At 48.8% G+C, this 25860-nt stretch overlaps 1 protein-coding gene across 1 annotated transcript in view; it reads right to left on the reverse strand.

The window, feature by feature from the left end:
* The window catches only part of Sh3bp5 (SH3 domain binding protein 5), a 66214-nt gene extending 43948 nt beyond the window's left edge, over positions 1 to 22266 (reverse strand). The window contains exons 1-2 of the mRNA XM_052190088.1: positions 21958 to 22266; positions 20190 to 20252 (exon numbers count right to left, since the gene is read on the reverse strand). Coding sequence (XP_052046048.1) covers positions 20190 to 20252; positions 21958 to 22101 — 207 coding nt within the window. The 5' untranslated portion in view covers positions 22102 to 22266. The remainder of the gene's footprint in view (positions 1 to 20189; positions 20253 to 21957) is intronic.
* Positions 22267 to 25860: the final 3594 nt, after the last annotated feature.

The following is a 25860-nucleotide window of genomic DNA, read 5'->3' on the forward strand; positions in this document are numbered from 1 at the left end:
CAACCCACCCTCACCCAGCTCAGCATTGTAATTAAGCGCCTGGTCACTGGAGGACTTCTTTCTGCCTCTGGATCTGAGTTGGTGAGACTCAACTGAACTAAGATTTCCTTAAATACTATCTGAACAGCTGGCTGCCACAGACTGCTACCTTCTGCTCCATGCCCTAGTAAAGAAAAGGCCTCACTCTGGTTCCCTGTCACCTACGTCACAGTCAAATGATCCTCCAAAGTGGAGCAGGGCTACTTCAGGATTGAGTGAGTGCACGGAACATGGATTTTCTGGGAGACGATCCACAGAGACGGGTAATTCATAAGGGCAAACACCTCCGGAAGACAGGCAGGTCTCTACTCTCAAAACACTTGAGCCACTGGGCACCGGTGCACGTGCGAGTGATTCCAGCTCCTGGGAGGTAGAGCAGGAGGATCTGGAGTTCAAGATACCCCCTTCCCCCAAAGCAGGCCATCTCCTGTCAATCTGCTGTTTGAGAAGGCTTGCCATAAAGCCAGGGCTCCAGGAACTTGCTCTAAGTGCCAATGTTAAAAGGCAAAAGGCGTGTGCCACCACACCCAGCAATCCAGCTGACTTAAAAATCTGCACTCCAAGAGAGTTCTAAACCAGTTCCCTCTGTGTGCTGCCTTAGATCTTCAACTTAGGTGATTCACATGGAAGATAATTTATTTAAGCGGAGAATTGCTGACAGTGGCCATCTCTCTGTTTGAATGTGTCAGTGGGTCAAAAACACAGCCCTGCATAGAATAAGAACTCCCGCTAAGACACCCAAAGCCAGCGAGCCTCAGGAACAGCGTGCCAGGGTTACATACTGGGACAAGTCCCTGCTCTCTGGCCGATCGGCTTATCCAAGCCTCTGCTACCTCGCTTGTAAACTGAGAATAATGACTGGCTTGTGGAGGTGTCCCCAGAAGCAGGGGCACAGCGACAGGATGTCAGCTTTTTAAAAATAACTGTCCTACATATCAGAGATGACATGTACTTCAAAGGCTCCTTGGTGGTGCTGTTTATAAATACGCAGCTTTGGTTCGGGGAGCGAGGCCTCCAAGGCACGAGGTGAACCTGGAAATGACCCTAGCGACAGGCTCAACAGGAACCACAGGCCCAGCATGCAGATAAGACAACCCGAGCCAGGTGACATGGTCTGCTGGAGGCTACACGGTGGGTAAGCATCTCAGTCCAGACAGTGACCCTTTTATGCAGTGTGCACTGGTCCCCAGTGGCTCAGACCTCTCAGAGAGCATGATGCTGGAACCCATTTTCATAGTAAAGTGGGACTCTTGACTTTGTCCTTATTTTTAAAATGTAGTATATATGATGGGGGAGGGGCATGCATATGTGGCTCTCACGTGGAGGTCAGGGATGGTGTGTTATGTGACGTGGGTAGGGCATGTGTGCATGGCCCACATGTGGAGGCCAGGGACAGTGTGTATATGATGTGGGGTGGGGCATGCATGGCTTCCCCTCATGTGGAGGCCAGGGGATGAATCTGTGCAGTTCATTCTCTCCTCTCACCTACACATTGGCTCCAGGGACCAAATTCAAGTCATCGAGCTTAGTGGCAGGTGTCTCTGGTCACTGAACGATCCCACTGGCTGCATTTCGTGGCCCTTTCACCTTCATCTGCTCATGAGTGTCCCCTGGAGTTTTCCAGAGGCCATGTGGCTTGTGCCAATCACAAGAAATAGAACATAGACAAGACACACATACTTCCACTGTGATGAGATGCAATTTGGATGTCCACTATCTAGAACTGTGAGGTAAACAAACTCTTTATAGACAAGACCATGCTGGGCATGGTGGCACCTCCCTGCAGTCTCAGCACCGGTGAGGTGGCTGTGAGTTCAAGGCCAGCCTGGTCTATAAAGTGAGTTCCCCGCAGAGAGACCCTGTCTCAAAACAACCACAAAACCCCTTTAATTTCCAACATAAATAAATACTGCTGGGGCTTCACAAATCCTTCAGGACACTCGATGATAATTGGAGATTAGCAGTGACCCAAGGCCCAAAGGCTTCAAGTGTGTTACATGGCACCAAACCATGACCATCACATGCTCTAGACATGAAGGTGCACCTAGACATGCCACAGTACTGGGTAAGAGTACTTTTCCATCTTTCTGACTTCTACAGAGGAGGGCTCTTCATTAGGTACCATTACATCTCCGGGCTTGTTTTTAGAAAAGTAGGGGCCCCGCTACAGAGTTTTCGGGAGAAAGGACCTGCTGGAACCTGGCGAGCCACACAGCGTGTGCCATCTGAGAGCCACCATTTACGTTTCCACACGCGTGTTATTTCGCATGTGTTGTGGTAGGGACAGAACCAGGCAACTTACAGGCAAGTGTTCTAACTACTGAGCGACACCTCCAGCCCACAGTAGCATTACTGTCTGCTTGCTTGGCTTGAGATTTTTATTCTTGTCTGTTGTTTTGAGACAACAAGTACTGGGCTGGCCCCACACTCACGACAATTTCCTGCCTCAGTCTCCCAAGTGATGGAACTACAGGTGTGTGTCACCACACCCGCCTTCTAGTCTAAATTAGGCTTTAAAAAAAAAGTTTGCTTTTAAGAATTTGCCTTGTCGTGGATGGCTGCTCATGTATAGTAACAAAACTTCCTTTTCAGACAGAGTGAACTGGAAACAATTATCAGCTTAACAGACACTATGGAGTAACTAAAACAGGCGGAAATGGCACCAACCGTGTTAGGGTAAAGGTGCCAGGATGAAGGTCATGGCACTGTTGGCGAGGGCACTCTAGAATCATGGTAAGAGGCACCGCCTCAAACAGTGGGGATCTCTGACTGGTGCTGGGGTGTCTAAAATGAGCTCACTGTAAACTGTGCTTTCCAAAGCACATCCGATCTGGTCTGGAGAGTCCTTGTGAGCACTTCCGACACACACGAAGCAAGCACTCAGAGTCATGTTTGCAGAGAGGGTAAGTGCTCCCTGCTGGCTGACAGAACTGTCTGAAAGGCTCCAGAGTGAAGCCGTGTGGACCACAGGCTGCTAAAGGAACTCTTGCTGCTGTTAATGCACCACATTTTAATTAAGTTAAATGATACCTTCAACCCCTGCACATGGCTAATGGCTACCGTGCTAGACAGCGCAGTCCCAGTCCTAGAACACTCACTTTTTATGACTCGGCCTGCTCTTCCAGCAGTTGCCACTGTCAGTGCACAGCCCAGTGACAAGGGGAGCCAGGGCAGTTTCTACCTTTAGAACCCACGGCAGGCTTTGAAGCTGACCGGCTGTGCCTGGGTAGAGCAGGGCCCAGGAAGATAAACTGGAAAGGCCAAGCAAAGTGTGAGGGCACGGGAGGCAGGGCTGGGCGGAGGCAGGGCTGGGCACGGGGAGCCAGCATGAGGAGCAGCAGAAGCTGGGGCTAGCCCTGTAGAGGCCACGACAGTTCCGGCCCAGTCCGTGTGTGGAAGCATCTGAAAAGGACACCTTGGCTAAAGGACCTCACAGTGACAGAGGACATGAACAGGAGGAGGGAAGGAAATACCAGGAGCCTGAATTGTGGAAACCTGCGATCGCTGGGATCACAGCCCCTCTGCCTCAGTCACACGCTTTCCCCACTTCAAGCCTTGACGTTGGGAGTAGAGGCCTGTTAATCCTGGTGGTCGCCTCCCTGAGGACTGTCCCCCATACAAGAGGGTACCCTGATGCCGTGTTTCTGATACAAGCCCCTTCCACACAGATCACAACACAGAAAGCCAGGAAAGGGACAGAAGAGATAGTCAAGAACCACACTCATAGAGAGCAGCATGAGATGGCAGAGGAGCAAAGTCCCTGAGCTCTTCCCGGGACTTCTAGTAATGTGGTCATTGAATCTGTCGGGCGGGGGACACCTTGGAAGGATGAGGGGCATGGTGGTGGCTGTATGAGGACAGCAGGCACCAACCAAGACCTCTGGGAAGTCTGGGTTCTCCCTATGCACTGGCTGGTTTTGTGTGTCACCTTGACACAAGCTGGAGTTATCACAGAGAAAGGAGCCTCCCTTGAGGAAATGCCTCCATGAGATCCAGCTGTAAGGCATTTTCTCAATTAGCGATCGAGGGTGGGAAGGCCCTTTGTGGGCTGGTAGTCTTGGGTTCTATAAGAAAGAAAGCTGAGCAAGCCAGGGGAAGTAAGCCAGTAAGAAACATCCCTCCATGGCCATCAGCTCGTGCTCCCTGACCTGCTTGAGCTCCAGTCCTGACTTCCTTTGGTGATAAACAGCAATGTGGAACTGTAAGCTGAATAAATCCTTTCCTCCCCAGCTTGTTTCTTGGTCAGGGTGTTTGTGCAGGAATAGAAACCTTGACTAAGACACCATATGTGGAATACCCAACACTTCTTCCCTCCCCTGGGCCCCAGGAACTACTCCTATGACCTTTCGGAACTTTAGTGGACAGTGGGGCAAAGCACGGAAGTGCCTAACCTTGGGGGAGGTCCCAGGTCCCTGGGCAGCTTTGGTGTCCAAGCCAGCTCCTGCTCCTTACCCCAGTCCTTCCATGGCTTCACACCGCCCATTCTGATTCTGAACCAAGAGGAAGGATGGAGACCACCATGGTTTCTTCCTGCAGTCCCCCTAAAACTAAAGACCTTTACAAAGCTTAAGGCCTTGGTAGAATCCACTACTACCACTCCAGGTAGATGGGTTCTGGTTACCTCTGATTTGACCAGGAAATACTTCCACACCAGCAGATGAGGATCTGGCCCTGAACATCACAGCCTTCCTTTAAACATGTGGCCAGTGTCAGGATTCCACAGTCAAAATTGGAATGAAAAGAACGTTTTTGTTTTTTTTTTTTTCATTTTAAAATAATTTCAGATTGGGGAAAATCGAGGGTAAAATAGAGACTTGTGAACATTCGGTCTGCATTTTTTAAAGATAAATCATAATCATATATGATGGCGCAGTGACCAGAATCAGAACATTAGCACTGCTCCCCTGCTACTTGCTCTTCCCTGACTACTGCACCACGTCAGCTATCTCCCTTGAGTCTGGGGACACACACCTACAATCCCAGCCCTGCGGAGGCCAAGGCAAGAGGAGTGTGGCTTGTAGGGACATTCTGCCAAAACACTGTCCCGAGTTATTAAAAACAACTCAAGGCTGTGTCGGGTGAGCCTGGAGAGCAAAGGACAGTAGGACGGGCAGAGGCCTGAGCAGATATGGAGCCCTGGCAAGCCCTGTCCACCTCCTCTCCTCACGCCTGCTTTTCTTTTGCCTTCCTCCCTCTCCTTTTTCTTTTCTTTTCTCAGTGTGATCTGGGACAGGGGACTGTGCCCTTGCAGAATGCCTCTCAGTTAGAAAATGGCTCCCTTTCAGTTCACTTTCTGTCTTCAATGGCACGAGAATGGGGCTCAGGCCATCGGGAAGGAATATCTCAACACCCAAGGCCCAAAGCTCCACAGAGGAAGAAACTCATCAGCCTTCGCAAGCAGCCAGCGCCAGGGTCAGTCGGGCAAGTCCTCCTGGGAAAGGAGGGATTGGAGTGACAGACGCCCTGTGGACTTGGGCCAGGACGCCCAGCCAGAGAAACTGACAGGCCCTGCGCTTTTTCAAGCGTCAGCCACACACACATTCTTGAACCCACGGGATTTTTTAAGAGGGAGGCAGAATTACTAAAGCACATTACGGCTTCACTGACTTCAGCCACAAGCAGACTGTTTCCGTGTTTAAGCCAAAGAACTGTTTAACTGTTTCTACTTTGAGACCCATGCTTAAAGACAAATCTGGGTCACTAAACCTCAGACATACAACCGATGTGCACAGGTAGTGTTCCCACCATCAGTCAGGCTGTTCCAAATACAAGGTCCACTTTATGAGCAGCTGGGGTTTAGAACCACGTCAACAGGGTAAGATCAGGGCCCAGGCTTGGGAAGCTCTGGAGATCATCTGGCACTGCCTCTGCCCACAGCATGTGTCCGCCCACCACAGCGTTCCAGGAGAGCCGTCTGGGTCACTTCTGCTAGCTTTCAGGCGTCTCCCTCCTCACCACAGCTACCGGCATGGAAGAAGAGGAGAGCACAGAACAGTGCAAGGGATCTGTGTCGAAACTCCACCCACCGTGACCTCTTTACAGACACACCAGGGCCACAATCAAAGCATCTGCTTCTGAAAGTACGGGGCACAAGGACAGAGGCTCCACACCTTCAACCCTCCAATCTCTGGGTCCTTGTAAAACTTGTGTCAAGTACTGTCTCAACAAACTTTAGGTTTTGTCAGATCTTGTGGTACAAGCCTAAAGTCTCAGCCACCTGGGACACTGAGGCCAAAAGACTGCAAGTTCAAGGCCAGTTGCGGTCAACTTAATGAGACCAAAATAAAAAATAAGTAAAGGCTGCAGACATAGCTCAGTATCAGAGACCTGCCTTGAATGAAAGAGGCCCTAGCTAGGTCCAATCCCTAGTACTGCAAAAAAATTAAAGTCTAAGTCTGTTGCGGCACAGACTGACTATGAAGCCTTTGGATTTCCCAGCATGTCAGCATTACAGGCGTTTTGTAAGGTAGGCCGCTGCACGTGGCTAGCCAAAAAAAAATGAAATCCATGAGAGAATGGAAAAGGACTCCCATCAGTTAACACAGAGGCTCCCATTTCACAGATGAGGAAACCAAGTTTGTCCGTCTCCCAGGAGGATGCTTGCCTGGTGTCACAGTTAGGACTGGAAACCCAGCTGCTCCGTTCAACTCAGCAATCCCAACAGGAATCTCAGGGGTCTCCTCCATACTCCCGAACATGTACCCCCAAACCACTAAAGTGCATGGGCTCCCCTCAGAGCCTGCACGTAAGTCCTGGCTCTATCTCCACTGACAGTGTGACCTAGGAGGACGGACTCACCTCTCAGTCCACTCAGTGGTGTTTTTCATCAGTGTCTTCAAGGACTATTATGAGACCACAATTACCCACCCCAACCTTTAACACACACTTAGCTCTCACTCAATAGCTATTCTGATGTAGATTCGTCAACCAGAGAAGGTGAGGGCAGGACCAGGTCTGGCTAAACACTGTGTGTCATGGAGTTCTGGGCATTGTATGGACAGCACCTCATTAAATCATTAACAGCCCTTGCCAGATAGATCTCTCTGTCTGCCTTCTTGCCCTCTTTCTTTTTTTCATCTGAAAGAGAAGGAAATTAAAATTCAGAATAGCTGAAACAAACAACCCAGGGCTGAAAAGATGCCTAGAGGGTTAGGAGGCCCTGCTCCAGAGGACAGAGTGTTTCCAGGACCCTTATCACAGTTCATAGTCACCTGTAACCAGTGCTAGAGGACCCAATATCTCCTCCTGGCCTCTAAGTCAGTCATGTGCATACCCCCCCCCCACACACACACAGGCATGCTCACAAATAATTTAAAGTAAAATGCAGGGACTGGTAACACACATCTTGAATCCCAGAGCTTGAGAGGCAGAGGCAGGTGGATAGATCTCTGTGAATTCAAGGCTAGTCTGGTCTACACAGGGCATTCCAGGTCAGCCAGGGCTGTATAATGAGACCCTATATCAAGAAATAAAGTAAATCAATCCTGACAGGAGAAAAACAAAAACAAACAAACAAACAAACCTACCCATGTTTCCAAACTGCACACAGAAGGTAGTGCTCCCCAGAGGTAGTGCTCCCCAGAGGTAGTGCTCCCCGGAGGTAGTGCTCCCGGGTGGCAAATGACAGCCACCAGCTTCTAGCCATGGAGTTTATTTGGACTTGCTCTCCCCTCCCCCCATAAAACCTCTTCCAGGCAGTTTTTGACTCCAAGTTTCACAACGTTAAGAGCTTAGCTTCTTCAACAAGTTCCAGCTGGGGAAGCGGATCCAGTTTCCAACAAATGAACTCAACATTGGGATTTCACTTCTCCGGGACCCAGCAGCCAACAAGGAAAGACACACCACATCAGGAGTGGCCTTTAGAAGGTGCCCTCTAGCTTAGCAGGCACAACTCCTACCCCTGGCTCTAGATGACACTCATTTTTCCCCCCAACAGGCATTGGCCATAACGTGATTTAATAAATTATTTTTGTTTCTGCTGCATGTGCGTGTGCATGGATGTTGGGGAGTGTGGGCGGAACAACTTCTAGGAGTCACTTCTCTCCTGCCATGTGGGTCCCATGGGCCCCACTTAAGCTGTCAGCATTGGCAGCAAGGGCCTTAACCTACCGAGCCATCTTGCAGGCTCCTATAGCACAATCTGTAAGAAATGGCAAAGCAGCAACAAATTCCCTATGACGAATCAATACCCTAGCCCTGCTAAAACCTGCCCCCTGCCCTGTCGGGGGGCTGGCTTGTCTCCAGTTACCCTGAGTACTAACCAAAGTCCTTGTTTTGCTGGCTGGCTAAACATTAAAGCACCTCTCAAAAGCATGGAGAAATGGGGCTGCTTGCGAAGTCTGCCTCCAAAAAGGAAGTACAGAGTTGTCCCGGTATCTCTGAGACCACCACAAGTATGGTACTTTCTAACATGACCCAGAATTCTTCAGCACTGCTCCCATTAGAAGGAATCTGAAGTTAGGTCTGTCTGTGCCTGGATCAAGAAAATATAGTTGCACCACACTGAAAGTTCAGCAGATTGGACGGAAAAAGCTGACAGGTTTCCATGTGGTCATCTTGGGACCAGCACTCTGGGAGATGCCACACATCCTAAGAAAGTCAGAGAATCCGAGAGCACCATATTGGAAAGGTGCTTGCCGACGCCCTAGCTACAAACACCAACTTAACTTCCAGCCAAGGGCCAGCATAGCCTGTGTCGGGCCCCCCGCCCCCCCCCAGTGACCACCATGGTGTCATCGTGCCCTCAGATGACCACATTTCCAACCACCACCTGACCACAACTGCAGGAGGCTCCTTAAGAAAGGACAGCCTAGCTGAGCCTCGCTTCTTCTTTGCCAAATCTTGACCTACAAACCACGGCCCAAACAAAATGGCTGCTGTCAACTCCAAAGGTAGCAGGTGTTTGTTTTTAGACAGAAATGGTAGCCATAAAAGCCAGAAGGAACAATATCTGTTTTATCTCTTCTCTCAAAACAAAAACAAAACCAGTCAAAACCCAAGGAAGAGACAGACAGTCAACTTGTGGGCTTCAAATCTGTCCAAACTAACTTCTGGCTCCTGGCATCAGAAGGGCGGGGTGGACATAGCAAGAGAGCCCCATTCTTCCCCCATTCATCCCCCATTCATCCATCGTGCTTTGGCTGAGGCTGATGTCAAACAATGAGCGCAGCCCCACAAAGTGGGTCTGACCACTGGTGCAACAAACAGCGGATATTCCTTCCATTGTCTGCCCGCTAGCAGCTCATTTCAGTCAGTGCAAACATGAGCATCTCTTAGATAATCCAGCAAAACCCAGCAAAGGAAAACTCAGACAAGAATAGAACAAAAATTTTCCATCTTCCTTTAAGGAAATGAAAGGGGCTGATTCACCAAGCTCTCTAAGAGTTGCTTTGCAAATTTCTATGACACTCTTGGGTACAATCCATTGGGGGAGGGGGGAAGGCACATCTATTGGTACTGCTAGAAACATCCATGGGTAGAATGAGGAAGTCCAGAGAAGAAGGCTGGGCAAAGATAGCTGGGCTGGCTGCCAAAGACTGAGGTTGGAGGGATGTTTAATATCCCCAGCCAACACACACACACACACACACACACACACACACACTATGTTAAGTGTCCCATAATAAATGCTGAAAAAAAAAAAAGATCACAGTTCTGTGTTAAAAGGTTTCAGTCCATGGAGACCAGCGCACTCTGTCAATTTGACCATTAAAACTACAGATACAATGCTGAATCTTCCAACTGCCAATGCCTGTCTGTTTTCTGAAGACCTCGATAATGGATGGCAACCTTAGACAAACCTAGGGATACAGTCACACGGCTGTATGAAGTCAACCTAAGCTACAATAGCTGGCACCTGTGACCAGATGATGAGTCCGAGCTGAAAATCTGAGAATGCTCTCATGGGTTTTTGCAGCTTCAAAATGAGACATTCAATTTTTCCTGTCAATTGATCGATTTCAGGATTCAATGGGTATGTCTATATTTTAGCCGAAGCCCAGAGTGTATCGTTTGCTACAGTGACTACAGTGCCTGCATTTGTGCAAGCCTCGAACCCTGTATATAAGACTTGAGCCTACACGTGCCCATAAGGCTTTGTCCATTTAGAAATGACTCAAGCTAGACATTCTGCTGCACACCTCTTACCTCATCTTTTGGGAGGCAGAGGCAGGGGGATCTTGAGTTCCCGGCCAGTCGGAGATAGAATGAGACCTATCACAAGAGACTGAGTGGGGGTGGGGTCAACAACACACCTACAATCCTAGCCTGGGCTACATAAGAATGTCTCCAAAGAGACAGAGAGGGGGTGGAGGTATTCAGACACTCAAATACAAACAACAACTAAGTGGAACTGTCTAAAGAGTCTTACCCTTTGAGATGTTTTCTATTGTTGTTCACCAACCACACAGATGAGGGCTTCTTGGTTACAGGGCATCTAAGATGCAGTTAAGACATTCTTCATTCTCCCAAGAATTACTACAATCTTGAGGCAGTACCTCACTGAGCTGTGGTACTCACCGAGAAGCCCTACTGTGGTACTGTGCTTTCTGCTGCTGTAACACTGTGACCAAACGCAGTTTAGGGAAGAAACAATTTCAGTCACCTTACAGCTTATAGCTCATCATGGAAGGAAACTGAGGCAGAAACTGAAGTAGAGACTTGGCGGGACTCTGTTTACTGGCTTTCTCTGTGGTCTGCTCAGCCTGCTTTCTTATGCAATGCAGGACCACCCACACAGGGCAGCACCACTATCAACCACCAATCAAGAACACTGGCTTGCCCCAGGCCAGTCTTACGGAGGCAATTCCTCCAGGGAGGTTCCCTCTTCCCAAGTGACACCCATTTGAGTCAAGTTGACAAAAACTGACTCAGCACACCCATCAAACATGGGTTTTATTTACAATTAAGGCAGGAACTATCAATCCCAAGCTTTTCCCAACAGTCTTTATTGTTCCTAAAATTCTTTCCATAAAAAATAATTTCTCTGGCACAGAAATCATCCTTTTATAATAGGTTCATTTCTTCTATCAGCCCTCTGCCTAACACGATAAAACACAATCATTGTAAATAATTAGAAAAGCACCAAGAAATGAATAATGAAGTCACCCGCCGCCTTCTCAGCGGCAGCCTTGACCCCCGGTAACGTCTGAACACAGTCTTACTTTTTGACCTGAGCTTCTCAAACTACTGATGACAGGTTTGTTCAACTCCATTGTGAACTGATTGTTTCTACAAAACATAGTAAAACAAACCCAAAGTAAAACACCACAGCATTGCCAAACTACTAAAAAGGACTCTGCAAAGTCATCTTTGTTTGCAAGGTTTCCTTGAACTTATCCTCCTGCCTAAGCCTCCCAGTGCTGTGACAGCAGGCATAAGCTACCATGCCCAGCCCAGAAGACTCGCTGTTAATTTCTGTGTCTACTTAGCTCTAAGTAGAAGTAATCAATATACACTGTGTGCTAACTAGTAGTGATCAGTCCACACTGGAAATACTGTAAAAAGACCTTTTTCCTCTTATATGCACATTCTTTTACTATATATACCTTACACATGGTTTTGGTTTTTTATGTGTATGTATGTGTCTTGTGACTATAAGCTGTTGGTAGGTTCTCTCAGAGGCCAGAAGAGGGTGTTGATCCCCTGAAACTGGAGTTACAGTTAGCTATAAGATGATCAAGGTGGGTGCTAGGAACCAACTTTAGTCCTCTAGAAGAGTAGCATGTGCTCTTAACTGCTGAGCATTCTACAGCCCCAACATACATATACTTTTATTACCTAATGTTTTCAAAATATATCATAGCCATTTGCCCATGGCCACAAGTCACACCTTTTTTAATACTAAAGGCTACCCTACAGCTGGGTATAATAGTGCTGAGTGGTGATCCCAAACTTGCATTATAGAGATGGGAGAATCAGGAGTTTGAAGGCAGCCCAGGCTACATGAGACTCTTTCTCCTACTCCCCCTCCAACACACACCAAAAACAGCCACTTTAAAAATGTTTTAGCATAGGCCAGGTGCAGTAGCACACACACAGGACAGGCTCATCTGAATCCCAGGCCAGCTATCTACAGAGGGCGACTCTGTCTCAATTTTTAAGATGTTAACATATTCAAAGATACTTGAATATTATACTTTCATGAGCCAACACCTTCATAAGTGAACAGATTATGGGAAGGGAAAGGAGAACACAGCTTATATTTTATCAAGGATAGTCACAACTCTCTCAAAGTCACCCTAAGAACAGTGTGGTGCCCAGAACTGCTTGCCATAAAGATGACACTTGGATTCTATGGTTGACTGGTTGATTTGGTGGTAGTGGTGGTGGTGGTGGTGGTGGTGGTAGTTGGGGTTCTTTGAAATAGGGTCTTTCTATATATCCCAGGTTGACCTTGAACTGATCCCTCATCTCAGCCACTCAGGGGCTGAGCTTACAGTTATGACACCTGCATTCATCCTGTATTAGTTTTTTTTTTTTTTAACTGAAATGAGGCAACATGGTTATATCATACAGTTGTTTTGAGGGCTTGATGTTGAGCAGAGTACAGCACACAGCAGGTGCTCATGTTGTCATGTGTCATTATTAAAAGACCCAAGGAAGCCAAAAGAGCCAAAAGACACATTCTAGAATAGACAGAAAGCCTGTCCTATGATCCCCCACCCTGCTGAAGCCGCCCCTCCCCCCAGACAATAAGCAGCAACACTATTACCATCACCAATTAGGAAACTGAGGCCCAATGCATCTCGTGACAATCTATGATCGCACAGCCATGATGGGGCCATGTGGTGTTATGCATTTACCTAGCACCCTAAAGCCAACCCCAGGAGGTGTCCCCAGGACCCACTCAGAGCACCAAGTTCACTTCTGCTTGCTATGCTATTCGTTTTTTGAGAAAAGCTGTCAGGTTACCCAGGCAGGCCTAGAACTGGACACGTAGAGAGGTTGGTTGATCTTGATGATCCTGTCTCCTAATCCAGGCACTGGGATTAGTGGCATGCACCACCCACCAAGCTGTCTCTGTGACACCGCAGATGCCTTCAGGCACAAAGCCCCACTTGGTCTCATGGCTGCAAAATTCACCTTGCCTAAACCCGGTCATTACAAGCCCTCTCTCTGGCTTGTCAGCAAGAACCACCTCTCTACCAAGAATGGACAACAGCACCATTACCAGATCCTGTGGCCAGCCTAGCCTAGATGGACAACCAGCACCCAGCAGGCTTCAGGCCTCTTGCCACCCGAGAACCCAGGAAGTCCTCCACCATATATGACTCTAAAGTAACCTCTCACCCAGCATTTTCTCTCCCTCCCAGACCACCTGCGGGTCTGGACAGGAGTCACCACTGTCAACAGTCACAGATGACCCTGCGGCTTCAAGCTACAAGGTCCCTTCAAAGTTATCAGACCTCTTATTTTAACCCAAGTCACCTGGTGCCCAAGCCATGGTCCTTCCTCTCTGCACCTGTTCCCTTCTCCAGGGCTCTGGGGCTTCGGTAGCTCACAGCCATCTTACAAACCAAGAAACTGAGGCGCACACCCTCGTGACCTGCTCAAGGTTCCCACACTCAGTAAGCAGGGAATATGGGATATACAAACCTGTAATCACAGTGACTCCAGAGGCTGAGGCAGGAGGATTGTCGGCTTAATGCCTAGCTCGGCTATACAGTGAACTTGAGGCCTGCCTGGGCAAAGCGGCTTTGAGAAACTCTAACTCGAAATGGAAAAAAGAAAGGCTGGGAGATAGAGTTCAGTACCCGCCAACCCTGAGCCCGAAGCACGATTCCAGCATCACACACCATGCATGCTGCACCCAAAGCATCAGGTCAGAGGGCAGGATAGCAGCAGGCCCAGTGGGGTTATACTGAGATGCTCACAAGAGACCTGTTGTCTAGACAGACAGACAGCTGTTACCATGGTCCAGTACCAGGAGCAGACTTCATTCTAAACCCCTAACTACAAATGGACAGAGCACCATTACGTGTTTCTCCAGTAAGTTCTTAACAATTCTCAAAGTCTCCCTCACAAACCGGGGGGGCTGGGGGGGTCTCATCAGAAGCTCCGCTGAGGAAAGTGACTGCGGACTGACTTAGGGCCTGAGGTCCCCTTTTCGACAGTATTTAGAAATGGGCCTTTAGAGTTGCAGGTTCACCGAGGCTGAACGGATGGGCCCCAATACACAGATAACTGTACTCACAAGAAGAGAACTAGGCAACTGTTTGCTTTCTTTCTGATGAGAAGACAGCCAGAAGCATCCTGTGCACACTGGCAAGGAGCTCAACCTTGAATTTCTAGCCTCTGGCTCTGTGAGAAACTCGGCTTCTGTTGCTGAAGCGAACCATAGAACAAAAGCATTGTCCTGCTTCCGACAGTCCTCACACAGGCAGCATCTGTCCGGTCAGCGCTCTTCCTCTGCACTCCAGACCGCTCTGGAGGGTTATGTCACATGATCTGAGCTCACTGGGTCTTGTCCTTGATGGTCTCCATCCTGTCAGATCCTCCAGGTCTCTCTCTCTCTCTCTGTCTCTCTCTCTCTCTCTCAGCAGTCCATGATTCCACCCAGGGGATAGGAGGCCCCGTGCCCGCAGATTCACGGCTCGTGATCCATCAACTACCGCAGCCCCTGTGTCTCAACAGGACTCTAGTCTACCCCACTGGATGTGTGGGGGATGGGAAGATATTCCTTTCAACCAGGTCTCACTCCACCCAGCCCAGCTGATCTGCCACCAGGCCCTGGATTTGGTACCTGCTTAAAGACATGTACGGTTATTAACTACATTTTTCTCAGTCGGTTATCTCTGCAAGTGTTCTCTAGCACTTTCTTCAAAGCACCAAGCTGTTTGACAGGACCTTCCTGGCCCAGTGCCTACCACACCCACATACACAGAGAAGAAACTGGCAGGGTGTGACGGCACTGTCCTTTAATAAGGGTATTTTTCTCTTCCACTTGTGTTGATAAATCCATTAGGGACAGAAGTCAGGCTGTCTGAAATCCGCCCCCTCCTTCCCTGGAGTTCCCAAGCTCAAAACATGGCTGTTATTTTCGTTTCTGGTTTTTGCTTTCTTAAGTGAAAGGTTTGCTCCTGGAGGGAGGAAAAGGTTGGTTCTGGGTGCAGGCCTTAAGCGAGCTGGGAGAACCCCAGAGATTTATTTTTCAAGTCATCTTGCAAGACTGTGCATTCTCAGAGCAGGAGAGCAAAGAAACATTCACAAGCTGGGCTCCGGTCTCCCAGGAAGGGGAGGGGGAGGGGCCAGCTGTAGACTGCAGCTGAGGAGCTGAAGGTCTGACTAGCAGGTGGCCCCGCCTCCCCCTCCTGCTCCCTCAGCCAGCCCAAGGAAAGCCTCCTTCCAGAACATGCAGGAGAAATGCTGAAGACAGGTTTTTATAAAGGTATGTTTATATATGTACATGTATATATTTACACATAAAAGTATGGAATATTGCAAATCTTGGCTCTAATTAGTTAGAATTTCTTTTTTGGTCTAATCTAGCTTAAATATTTGAAACAAGGGGACAGAAAGCAAGATGGCTCAGCAGTTAAAGGCGCTACCAAGCCAGGTGGAACCCAAGTTCCAACCCCAGAACTGCTCACATGATCGGAGAGAACTGACTCTGCACTTACACAGGCATGCACGCATGCACACACGCATGTGCTCATAAGCCATCCACATAAAAATAATAAAACAGTATTTTTTTAAAGGATGAGGCATGGTGGTGCATACCTTTAATTTCAGGACTGTGGAGGCAAACAGACCGTGTTGAGGCCAGCCTGGTCTACAGAGGGAGTTCAAAACTATATAGTGAAAGATCCTATCTCAAAAAAAAAAAGTTGTTTTTGTTTTATTTTGTTCTTTTATTTATTTATTTTTAAATGGCAGTGGTCTCCAGAATGTGGTGGCATAAGCCTGTAACTTTAGCATTTCAGAGTCAGAGGAAAGGACACCAGTTCTGGTTTGTTTTTTAGGTTTCTAAGACAATGTCTAACGGATGCCACAGTGCCCTCGTGGTACCTTATGTGTCTATGTGGCACATGGCATAAATGGGAGGTAGACGTTAGTTCAGTATTAGTTAACTGATAATAAATATATTGAATAGCTATCGGTTTGGTTTGAGTTTTTAATTGGGATGCATGCAGGGACTGAAACCAGGGTCTACCACATACTAGAAAGTAACCTGCCGCCGCTGCCGCTGAGTGCATCCCGGGCCCTTTTGACGTGCTTCAAGACAGGGTCTCAGTTGCTGGGCTAGCCTTGAACTCTACCTACAATCTTGACAGATCACATTAGCTTCCTGCCTCCAACTTCTAAGTAGGAGCTGGGATTACATCTGTAGTTCCCTGCCTGACAGAATAGGTGTCTCTGGTTTTTTGTTTTTTGTTTTGTTTTGTTTTGTTTTTTTTGAGACAGAAGCCAGGCTGGCTTTGAACACCTGATCTGTCTCTACCTCCAAGTACTGGGATTACAGAACAGACACAAAGTCAAAATCTAGATTCAGCCTCCCAAGTATTAGGATTATAGGCATGAGCTACCATGCTAATAAGCATCTTACTGTGGGACCCATTCTTAGCCATAGACATGACCACTAACAGTAATGCTGAGTCTCTGTTCCAGGGGAAACACAGTTGTATTCCCATGAGCTAGTCAAATGCCAAACCTCTGAAAACTATCTATTTATTTCAGACAGGGACATAATCCACACTTCCTTTGAACTCACAGTGATCCTCCTGTTTCAATATCTATAGCACATTTTGTTTTTGTATACAAAGTCTCATGTAGCCCAGGCTGGTCTCAAATTCACCAAGTAACTGAGGGAAACTCTGAACTCCGGATCCTTTAGCTTCTATTTCCTAAATGCTAGGTCTTTTGGCCATACTCCCAGCCCCACACCCAACTTGTTTCCTTATCAGATCTTGGTCCAGGGATGCGTTCCTACTGCTTGCTTCCAATTGTTTGTGAAATGGTTACCCAGCTCGACGAAAATGGAAACTCTTTGAAGGCAAGGCTTTGTCATATTCACCCCACATCCTGACACAAAGCCGAAGGCCAGAGCCTCATACTCATGAGCACAGTCCGGTTCTCAACTCCAGATTCTAGCAACATCATCATGAATTTGATAGGAAACACCTAGTTCAGGACCACCCGGCTGTGCATACGGCTGCTGAGTTCTGCAGTACGGTGGGGATGTGCTCTAAGTCAAAGCTCTGCACAGCTTAGCACACAAACACCGGGAGCTGCTGGGGTTGCGGCGAGGGTGAGGTGAAAGGCTGCTTCCCTGGCCTGTGTGTGTGTGTGTGTGTGTGTGTGTGTGTATGTGTGTGTCCTCAGCTTCCATCTTCAACATCATCCCATGTGCCCACCCCCATGCCTGCTGATCCCTCCCCCACGTCCTGGAATTGAGCTCTGGCCTTGGCCTTGTGAGCATGCTCTGAGCCACACTGCCAGCCCCCACATTAATTATTTTGTTACAGTGAGTCCCTGTTGAATTTATACTACTGTGAATATTCTGGGTTAAACAAAATACGTTACCATTAATTTCCCCTATGTCTTTTTAATGTGGCAACTAGGGAGTTTTTAAATTGCTTCTGTGGCTTATTACTATGTCTCTGAGTCAGTCCTGGTTGTAACCCTACTAGAGGAAGGCCACCCAACAACACAACCCAGCCAGGCTACCCTACACAAGCCCTCAGCTCATATCATTCAGCCGGGAATCCTTGGTTGTGAGCCTATTATAGCAGGAATTAACTAAAACCCAAGTGGCAGGGTACACCTGTGAGGGACTTTTTCCTAAATAAAATCATGTAAAGTGGGAAGACCCACTTTTGAATCCAGACTGCTTTTGAGGTGAGAAGGTCCAGGTTTAATCTGGACCGCACCTTCCACTGGCAGCCCACAGAAAGAACGTGGAAGAAGGAGCTCTCTCTCTCTCTCTCTCTCTCTCTCTCTCTTTCTCTCTCTCTCTCTCTCTCTCTCTCTCTGCCCGCTTGCTCTCTCTCTCCCTGGCAAGTCCATTCCTTCGCTGGCATGGGAGCCCACTTCTTTGGGATCCCAGTGTATACTGAAGACCAGTTGAGACATCCATCTTTGTGGACTGAGCAACTACTGGATTCCTGAACCTGCCATTGGTGGGCTGGTTGGCCCACAGCCTTTAAGGCGTTCTAATAACCCCCCTTTCTGGAGAGAAAGAGAATTATCCTTAAGCTCTGGTCCTCTCGAGAAACCTGGCTAATGTGCCCAAGGCTCCAAAAGTGTCCCAGAGCCGAGCAGGAAACACCTGTCCAGTGGCTTCCTGTGACACACCAAATCTGTGGAATTTGGAAATCAGGGCTAAAAAGAGTTTAACAAATGAACCAACCTAACTCCCAGAAGGCAGGTGCCATGAAGACCGAGTTATGGGGCTATGAGACTATCTTGTTTCCACCCAGAATGGTGGTCAACATGGATAAGCAAGCAAAGAGGACAGACAAACCAAGGTTGATCATCTCTCTTGGAAACCCAAACAGAAAGCTAGACCATTCTCCTTGCCACCTCAGCTCTCTGCCTCAACGGTCCCTGATTACTTTTCTTCCTTCCTTCCTTTTTTCTTTCTCTTTTCTTTTCTTTTCTTTTCTTTCATGAGACAGTCATTTGCCTCAAGCTTGCTACCTGTAACTATGTGACCTTCAACTCCTGAACCTCCTGCCTCTGCCTCCCAGGTTCTGGGATTGCAGGGATATACAGCATGCTTAGCCAGCTGTTCCTGATTTCTGTTCACCCCAGTTTCACAAGTCCATCGGTGGAGTGCTTGTCTAGCATGCATTAGGCCCTGGGTTTCATTCCAATGCTACAAACATAAACAAGCCAAATTTTCTACTCAAAACAAACAAAACAATTCTTTCCAACTTGTCTGTGTCCATTTGCGATGCAGACATGAGAGTCTGGAGTAGCTGGATATAGTGGCACAGGCCTGAAACCCCAGGATGTGGAGATGAATCCAGAATTCAAAGTCGTCCTCCACTACACACTGAATTTTGAAGTCAGCTAAGACTACATGAGAATGTTTAAAATACACACACACACACACACACACACACACACAGGCTCTGGGCTGTTGTGACACCTTAGGGGAAAGTTTCCCCCTAAAATTGGCAGAGATTCTGTTTGTTTGTTTGTTTGTTTAATGTACTAGAAATGTGATATTCTGAGAGTTTCCAATTGCCCAACTTCACAAACAGTTCTCCAATTCCTTACGTAGGTCAGAATGGGAGTTAGTGATAGATAAACCTTCCTTCAACTTTAGCATGCAGGGATCTGTGAGTCCCAAGGCTACCTGCTGTCAGAAAGCAGGCTGCCCGCAGTGAACTCCAGCAAAGGATTTTTCGATCCCCACATCCTGGCTCCGGGAGCCGATGTTCTCTGCTTTCTCCCTAGGCTCAGCAGAGCAGCTCTTCCTACAGTAGAAACGGGTTCTCCGAGCAGCTCTCCGAAGTCCCTCAGGCCTGGCAGTCGCTCCCTGTTGGCTAGTAACCCCAACCATTACTAGAAACTGGTAGCTTCTAAGAACCCCAACTTGTTTACAGGAAGGCTGGAACATTCTCACGTTCAAATCAAGATCTTATCTCCCAAAGTTTTTCCCAGCAGGAAAGCCCTTCCCAGCCCAGACAGCTTTTTGTTACCATTAAGATAATTACATTCTGCACTCGCAAACAGCAAAGAACTGAGCAGGGAATCAGAAAGAGGTAAATTGTTAGGATGGGAAGTAAAATATCTGGCTTAAGTCCAAGGAAACCATAACGGTTCCAAGCATGAATGGAAGGAGCCACCCTGAATAAAATACTGAGAAATGTAAACGCCATGAAAGCGTTGGGCCAAATCTCAACTCTTTTAGCCTTTCCAAAGATACAGGAATACTCGGAGCTTAAGGCATTGTTTAATACTCTGCTCAGCCCTTGATTTGGGCCCCAGTGGAGCCTCTATAATGAAAACCAGCACATGAAATTGGATCCACAGGCATCCGCCCACAGCCTGGACTGGGGTGGCACACACTGTTGCTCGGCATCCAAGCAGGGGCCTCCTGCGTCACCCTCCAGCTAGTAAAACAAAGTTAACCAGCCCAGGGTCAAAGGTGACTGACACCGTTTCACCCAAGAACAGTGCCCCAGCTCTCCTCTCCGTACCTCAAGTTCAGTCTCCCGTCTGTTGATATCATCCGTGGATTGATTTAACTTCTCCAGTTCTCCCTAATGAAGAGAGAGAGAGAGAGAGAGAGAGAGAGAGATTAGAAGACTGGCCTTTTGTTTCTAGTGTAACTTAGTTTACAGCTGGAGAGTCACCCCTGAATGATGAAAGTCGGTTTATTCTTCAAGAAAGCAGCTGAGGCTCGGCTAAAAGACAGCGCTGCGGGCATTTCTAAAACCTTTTGTAGGCTGTGGCCTTTTTTGACGCCTTTAAGGTCCTACAGATTTATCTTTCCTGAAAGGTCACTGTTTTGTTTTGTTTTCCAGGTGAACTGCCTATCACAAACACTAACGTAACCCAGTCAAAACAGCACCCTTTGCTTTAGAAAATAACTTTTCAAGGAAATCGGTACAGGAAAATACAGCCACACCAAATCACAAGGCCAGCGCAGCCGGGCCAAAGGCAGACTCCCAGCATTAACTCATCAAGGGCTATTTTCCTTTAAAGAGATGATTTTTTTTTTTCTAGCTGTGTACTATTCACCATGCCTAACTGGGGTGTTGTTGGTTAACTGGCTTTAATCCTGCCTCTTTTTAAACATTTGCAATCTGGCATTTTGTAAGAAGTAGCCAGCATGAGTTAACTCATCATCTTAGCTCTGTGAACAAAGGTCTTACTAACAATTCCACACCAAAACCATAAGATTCTGTAATCCAAACCCAGGGTCTGAATTAACAGGATAACCAATGAGAAGAAGGTTTTTTTCACTGGTCTTTAACGTGTTGATTTAACAAAATAATTAATTTAAGCCAAACTGGTGAATTAAAAGCATGCTCTTTTTTTTCTCCTTTATCTGTGCACTTAAAAATCAATTATGGATCCCGAAATCGCAAAGCATGCTCAAAAGCAATTTTTAAAAAATGATTTATGGAAAGGGTACAAAACGGGTCATGGAAAGGAATCTGCTTTGTGGTTAGGAAGGTGAAGAGGTTAAGCTGTCACTCCTGGAAATTGTTTTTTAACTCTCTCTCCTGGAAATGGAGGCGCAGAAAGCCAGGCTTTCTCTGCTTTCCCTGCCTCCACGCATCGGCTTTGCGCATCAGCTGTCCCGGGTGGGTGTTCACACTGACCTCACAAGGAAAAGGAGGCTTTTAAACAATCTCAGGCCAAGTGTAACACTGTGTCAAAGGTGGCAACGATGCTCACCATGTGTTGACAATGAACCAAAAGAGGAAGGCAGGCGGCCCAGGCCAGGCACCTCTGCCAGGTGAGGGCTCCCGAGGCGCCCCTCACCGGTGCAGCCCACACTCCAGGGGCAGGCGACAACCACCTTGCCCTGCTCGCCCACCACGATGTCTGCATCCACTCAGCCCGGATAACGTTGCGCCGCAGCCCCGAGGCTGTGCAGTGCTCCAGGCGCGGAAAGCTGCTCTGAGGTACCCCGACTCAGCTCAGGGCCCCCGCCCCCTTTTTCCTTTGTTGGAATCCGCCTGAACCGCTGGTCGTGTTGTAGGGACCCTCGGGTTGGGCCGAGGGTCTGCAGAGATCCCCGCAATAATCAGGCCGCGTTCACGCGGGCACCGAAGCCTTCCCCAGGGAAGACTGTGAAATGGGGGTGTCCCTACCCTTGGTGAAGCGCCTGGATTTTGGCAGCCCCCACCCCGCGACCGCGAACACGCGAGGCTGTAAGGCGTGTGTCTGCGTAGACGCCGAGTTCCACGGCAGCCCTGGCGGGGCGCGGCCGTGGGCTCCTGTCACGCGTCCTACCTGGATCCGGGGGTCCACCTCTTCCTCCTCCTCCAGGCCCTGCTCCATCCTTTCTTCCTCCTCCTCTTTCTCCTCCGCCTCCCGGGCGGGCGGCGGGAGCTCCGCCGGCTCCTCCGAGCGGTTCCGTTTCAGCGTCGAGTCCATGTGGGCAGCCGAACGCTCCGCAGCCGGGTCGCAAAGCGCGCGGTGGGACCGGAGCGCGCCGAGGGCCGCCTCGCCGCAGCCGGGTAGGTCTGGGCGCGCAGCGCTGCCACCCCGGGTGCTCCGCCGGCGGGTGCGGAGTGGCGGAGGAAGTGGGCGCGGCTGCCCCCTGTCTGCAGCGGCCCGCAGTACACTGCGCCCACTCCGCCCAGGCAGCCTGATAGCCTGTGTCACCCGACGCTCTGTCACAAAAAGCCCAGTGCCCTGAAGTCCCGGCCATGGCCACTAGGAGAGACGCCGCCCAGTGGCTCAGCAGCCCGCGCGTGGGCCGCCTTAAGCTAGCTTCCTCCCGCCTCCAGTGAAGCCGATCAAGGCACGGAAGGAAAGTTCAGGTGATTCCCATTCTCCCAAGCTACTTTTGTGACTACTCGGTTTCACAGAAAAAGGAAGTCTATGGTAATCTTGTCCTTACAGCAGATAGAGGATAGGTAGCCTGGTCCAGCCACCGCGTGGACATCCAAAGCCTGGAGCCTGCTGGGCAAAGCTCAGCAAGCGAAGGCATGAACTCTAGGGCCTACCTTGATATCCTGAATGCACGAAGAGCTCATGGAGCTGGGGGTGGGGGTGGGATGGAATCTAATGGATCAGGCGGCTTTTTAAAAAGATTGCACTGCCTGCTGGGGGTAAGCTTGGCCAGTGTAGGAACTATGTGGTTCTGCCCAACATCTCCAAGCTAGAGCTTGCCTAGCCAACTGGGCATCACAAAAGGACTAAAAGTGGAAGGGTCTCTCTGTATAGTTACAGGTGCCAGGGCCACTGTGAGGTCAGGGAATACCTTGTCAGATGCCCTGAGCAAAGTGGGCATTTTGTAGAGGGCTGTCGTCCATCCCGTGGGGTCTGGAGGACAGCTCTGCTTGAGAGAGGAGTTCTCGGGAGCCCATGATCAAAGAAGAGTTGCTTCTGCTGATTTTTTTTTCTCAGAAGCAAAGCAAAGGGGTCACTCTCGGGGCTGGTACCTCGCTGGCCATTCTGGGAGAGATGATTTGAAGTCCTTTGCTAAAGATACAGGGGCTTTTGGTTTCCAGTGATAAGGCTGGAACAAGATGGCCATTGAGGATCAGGCCTGCTGGGTAGTCTCTCCTCAAGCTCACGGGTTAAACTGGGTTCAGCCAGGTTGTGTTCCTTCCGCAGGCTCTGAGGAAGAATGACTTTCAAATTCAGTGTTGGTTAACTTCAGGTCTGAGGATCCGGTTTCCTTGCTGACAGCCAAGGCCAGAGAGGTGTCTGCTCTCTTCCTCATGGGGTGGGGCTTCTTCAAAGCCAGCACCAGAGAATCTCCCTTGTACCACAGGCCTCCAGCGCTTCAATCTCTCCTCTGGAAGAGCCTGGCCCTGTTTTCCCTTTCAACAGTTCCCCTTACTCGGTCAGTCTACTGACTTCCCAGTCACTCATTTTGGTTGTTTGAAACAACCTTAGCCCAGGCTGGTGTCAAGCTCTTATCAGCTGGGACTGCCTTGACCTTCTGATTTTCCCACATCTACCTCCTGTGTGCTGCAGTTTTAATCACACACTCCTGTAGAGCTCACTCTACAGCTCACACTGTATATATAGTCACGCTGGCCTCTGGCTCCGAAGCACTGAGATTACAGACACACTTGCCACCATTTTGGCTCCCTCTCTTATTTTTTTCTTTCTTTTTTGGGGGTGTGGGGTGGTAGGAGACGGCTTTCTGTATAGCCCTGGCTGTCCTAGAACTTGCCCTGTAGACCAGACTGCCTGGAGCTCAGAGATCCACCTGGCTGTCTCTAGTGCTGGGATAAAGGCATGTGCCTCCACCGCCTATCTGGCACCACCCCCTGCCCCCCCCCATTACCAATTGCACAAAATGACAAACCCTTTATGTTACAAGTTCTCAGCCATATGCCGGGTAACCCCAGCAGGCAGCAGGAAGCAGTTTGCTAACTACTCCACAAACTGAGGACAGATCCTTGTTGGGGAGGGCTGGTGTGTCAAAATACCACAGTTTCTAAATGGCACCCACTTCTGATTCTGCAGGCCGGAAGTCACAGCACAGGATGCCAGCAAAGTCAGGTTCTGAGGAGGGCCCTCCTGGGCTTGTGGACTTCCAACTGCTCCACAAACTTTTATATGCCTTAGAACATCTCTGCGGTCTCTTTTTATAAGTACATATATCCCATTTGCTCCGACCTCCTACCCTCCTGGCCTCATCACTTCCCAAAGCTCCAGTTCACTTCCTAAGACTATTAGGAGTTAAGAGTTCACATAGGGGCTGGAGAGATGGCTCAGAGGTTAAGAGCACTGACTGCTCTTCCAGGGGTCCTGAGTTCAAATCCCAGCAACCAAATGGTGGCTCACAACCATCCGTAATGAGACCTGATTCCCTCTTCTGGGGTGTCTGAAGACAACTACAGTGTACTTACATATAACAAATAAATAAAATCTTTAAAAAAAATTAATTCAGCATAGGAATTTGCAGGGACCCCAGACCTCCAGTCTACTACCTGAGGCAAGCACCAGAGCATCACAAGTTCTAGACCAGCCTGAGCTACACAGCCAGAACTCAAAGCAGCAGGTGCTTACCCCTCAGCCAGCCCCGTGGGCTATTCGTGGCTGGCATATTTCTGGCTGGGATCTCGATGGCCATTTTAAGCTTTGAGCTTAACTTTACAGTTTGTAATGCTCCAGGAGCAGGTGAGATAAAGTGTACCATCATGATCCTTTCCCGGATCTGCGTTTGTCGTTTGGGGAAGCACCTACTGCCTGATCATAATGTGTCATTTGTAGAGAAAGCAGCTTTCTATTGCCCTGTCTGTAATCTGTTCAAGGATGACGATCCTTGCCGGCTTTCAGGGACTCCGAGAGGCGAGTGGCTGATGGGTGTCAAAGTGGCGCTGCTTGGCAGGACTCCAGTCACGGTGCGGGCAAAGATGCTCCAGATGTGAAGTATCCAGACAACTCAAAGCCAGGTCCTGACACTAGCGCTGTTCTGAAATGATCCAAACATGCAAGTGTGCTGGGGAGGAGGGGAGTGGGCAGAGCAAGGACGAGTGTGTGTAGGACAGAGCAGGGCAAGGGGCATCCAAGACCCGCCAGTGGGTAGACCGTGCTGTGCCTGTGCATGATGGTAAGGAATTCAGATTTTATTCTAGTTATTTATTTCACATACATGTATTTATTTATTCATGTGTACATGTGCATACACATAGAGGCCAGAGAACCCCTCAAAGGGGTGGGTTTTCTCCTTGTGCTGTGTGAGTGGAATACACGGCTCGTCTGGTACTGGCTGTTGGCAGCAAATACCTTTGCTTGCTGAGCCATCTCCGTGGCCCCTATATTTTATTCTAAATGAATGATCATGTAATACATCTAGCTGTATAGATGAAATTCTCTGGGACAGGACATATTGATGAGTCAGGCAGAGAAGGCTCAAGGCTAGGTATGGAGCCATACCCAGATACCATCCCCTCAGCCCTGTGGACTCCTGCAGTCATGTGAGATAGGTAGATAGAGATATCCCAATTGCTGGTTCTACACTCAACTGGGGCTCTATACTCAAAGGCATAGATGATTTATTTCTGTTATTTTGTAACACCGATGTATTATCAAACTGTCCTGCACTGTGGCCACTGGCCTCTGACAAGAACCTTTATTTGTGTTAGAAATTGAATTGACTCAAATGAAGGATAGGGCAGAGAACTCAGAAGAGATGTGTATGGTGGGTGTGTGGACTTGTTAGTGGGT

Source organism: Apodemus sylvaticus, chromosome 8 (assembly GCF_947179515.1).
Source record: "Apodemus sylvaticus chromosome 8, mApoSyl1.1, whole genome shotgun sequence".
In the NCBI taxonomy this organism is placed as follows: domain Eukaryota; kingdom Metazoa; phylum Chordata; class Mammalia; order Rodentia; family Muridae; genus Apodemus; species Apodemus sylvaticus.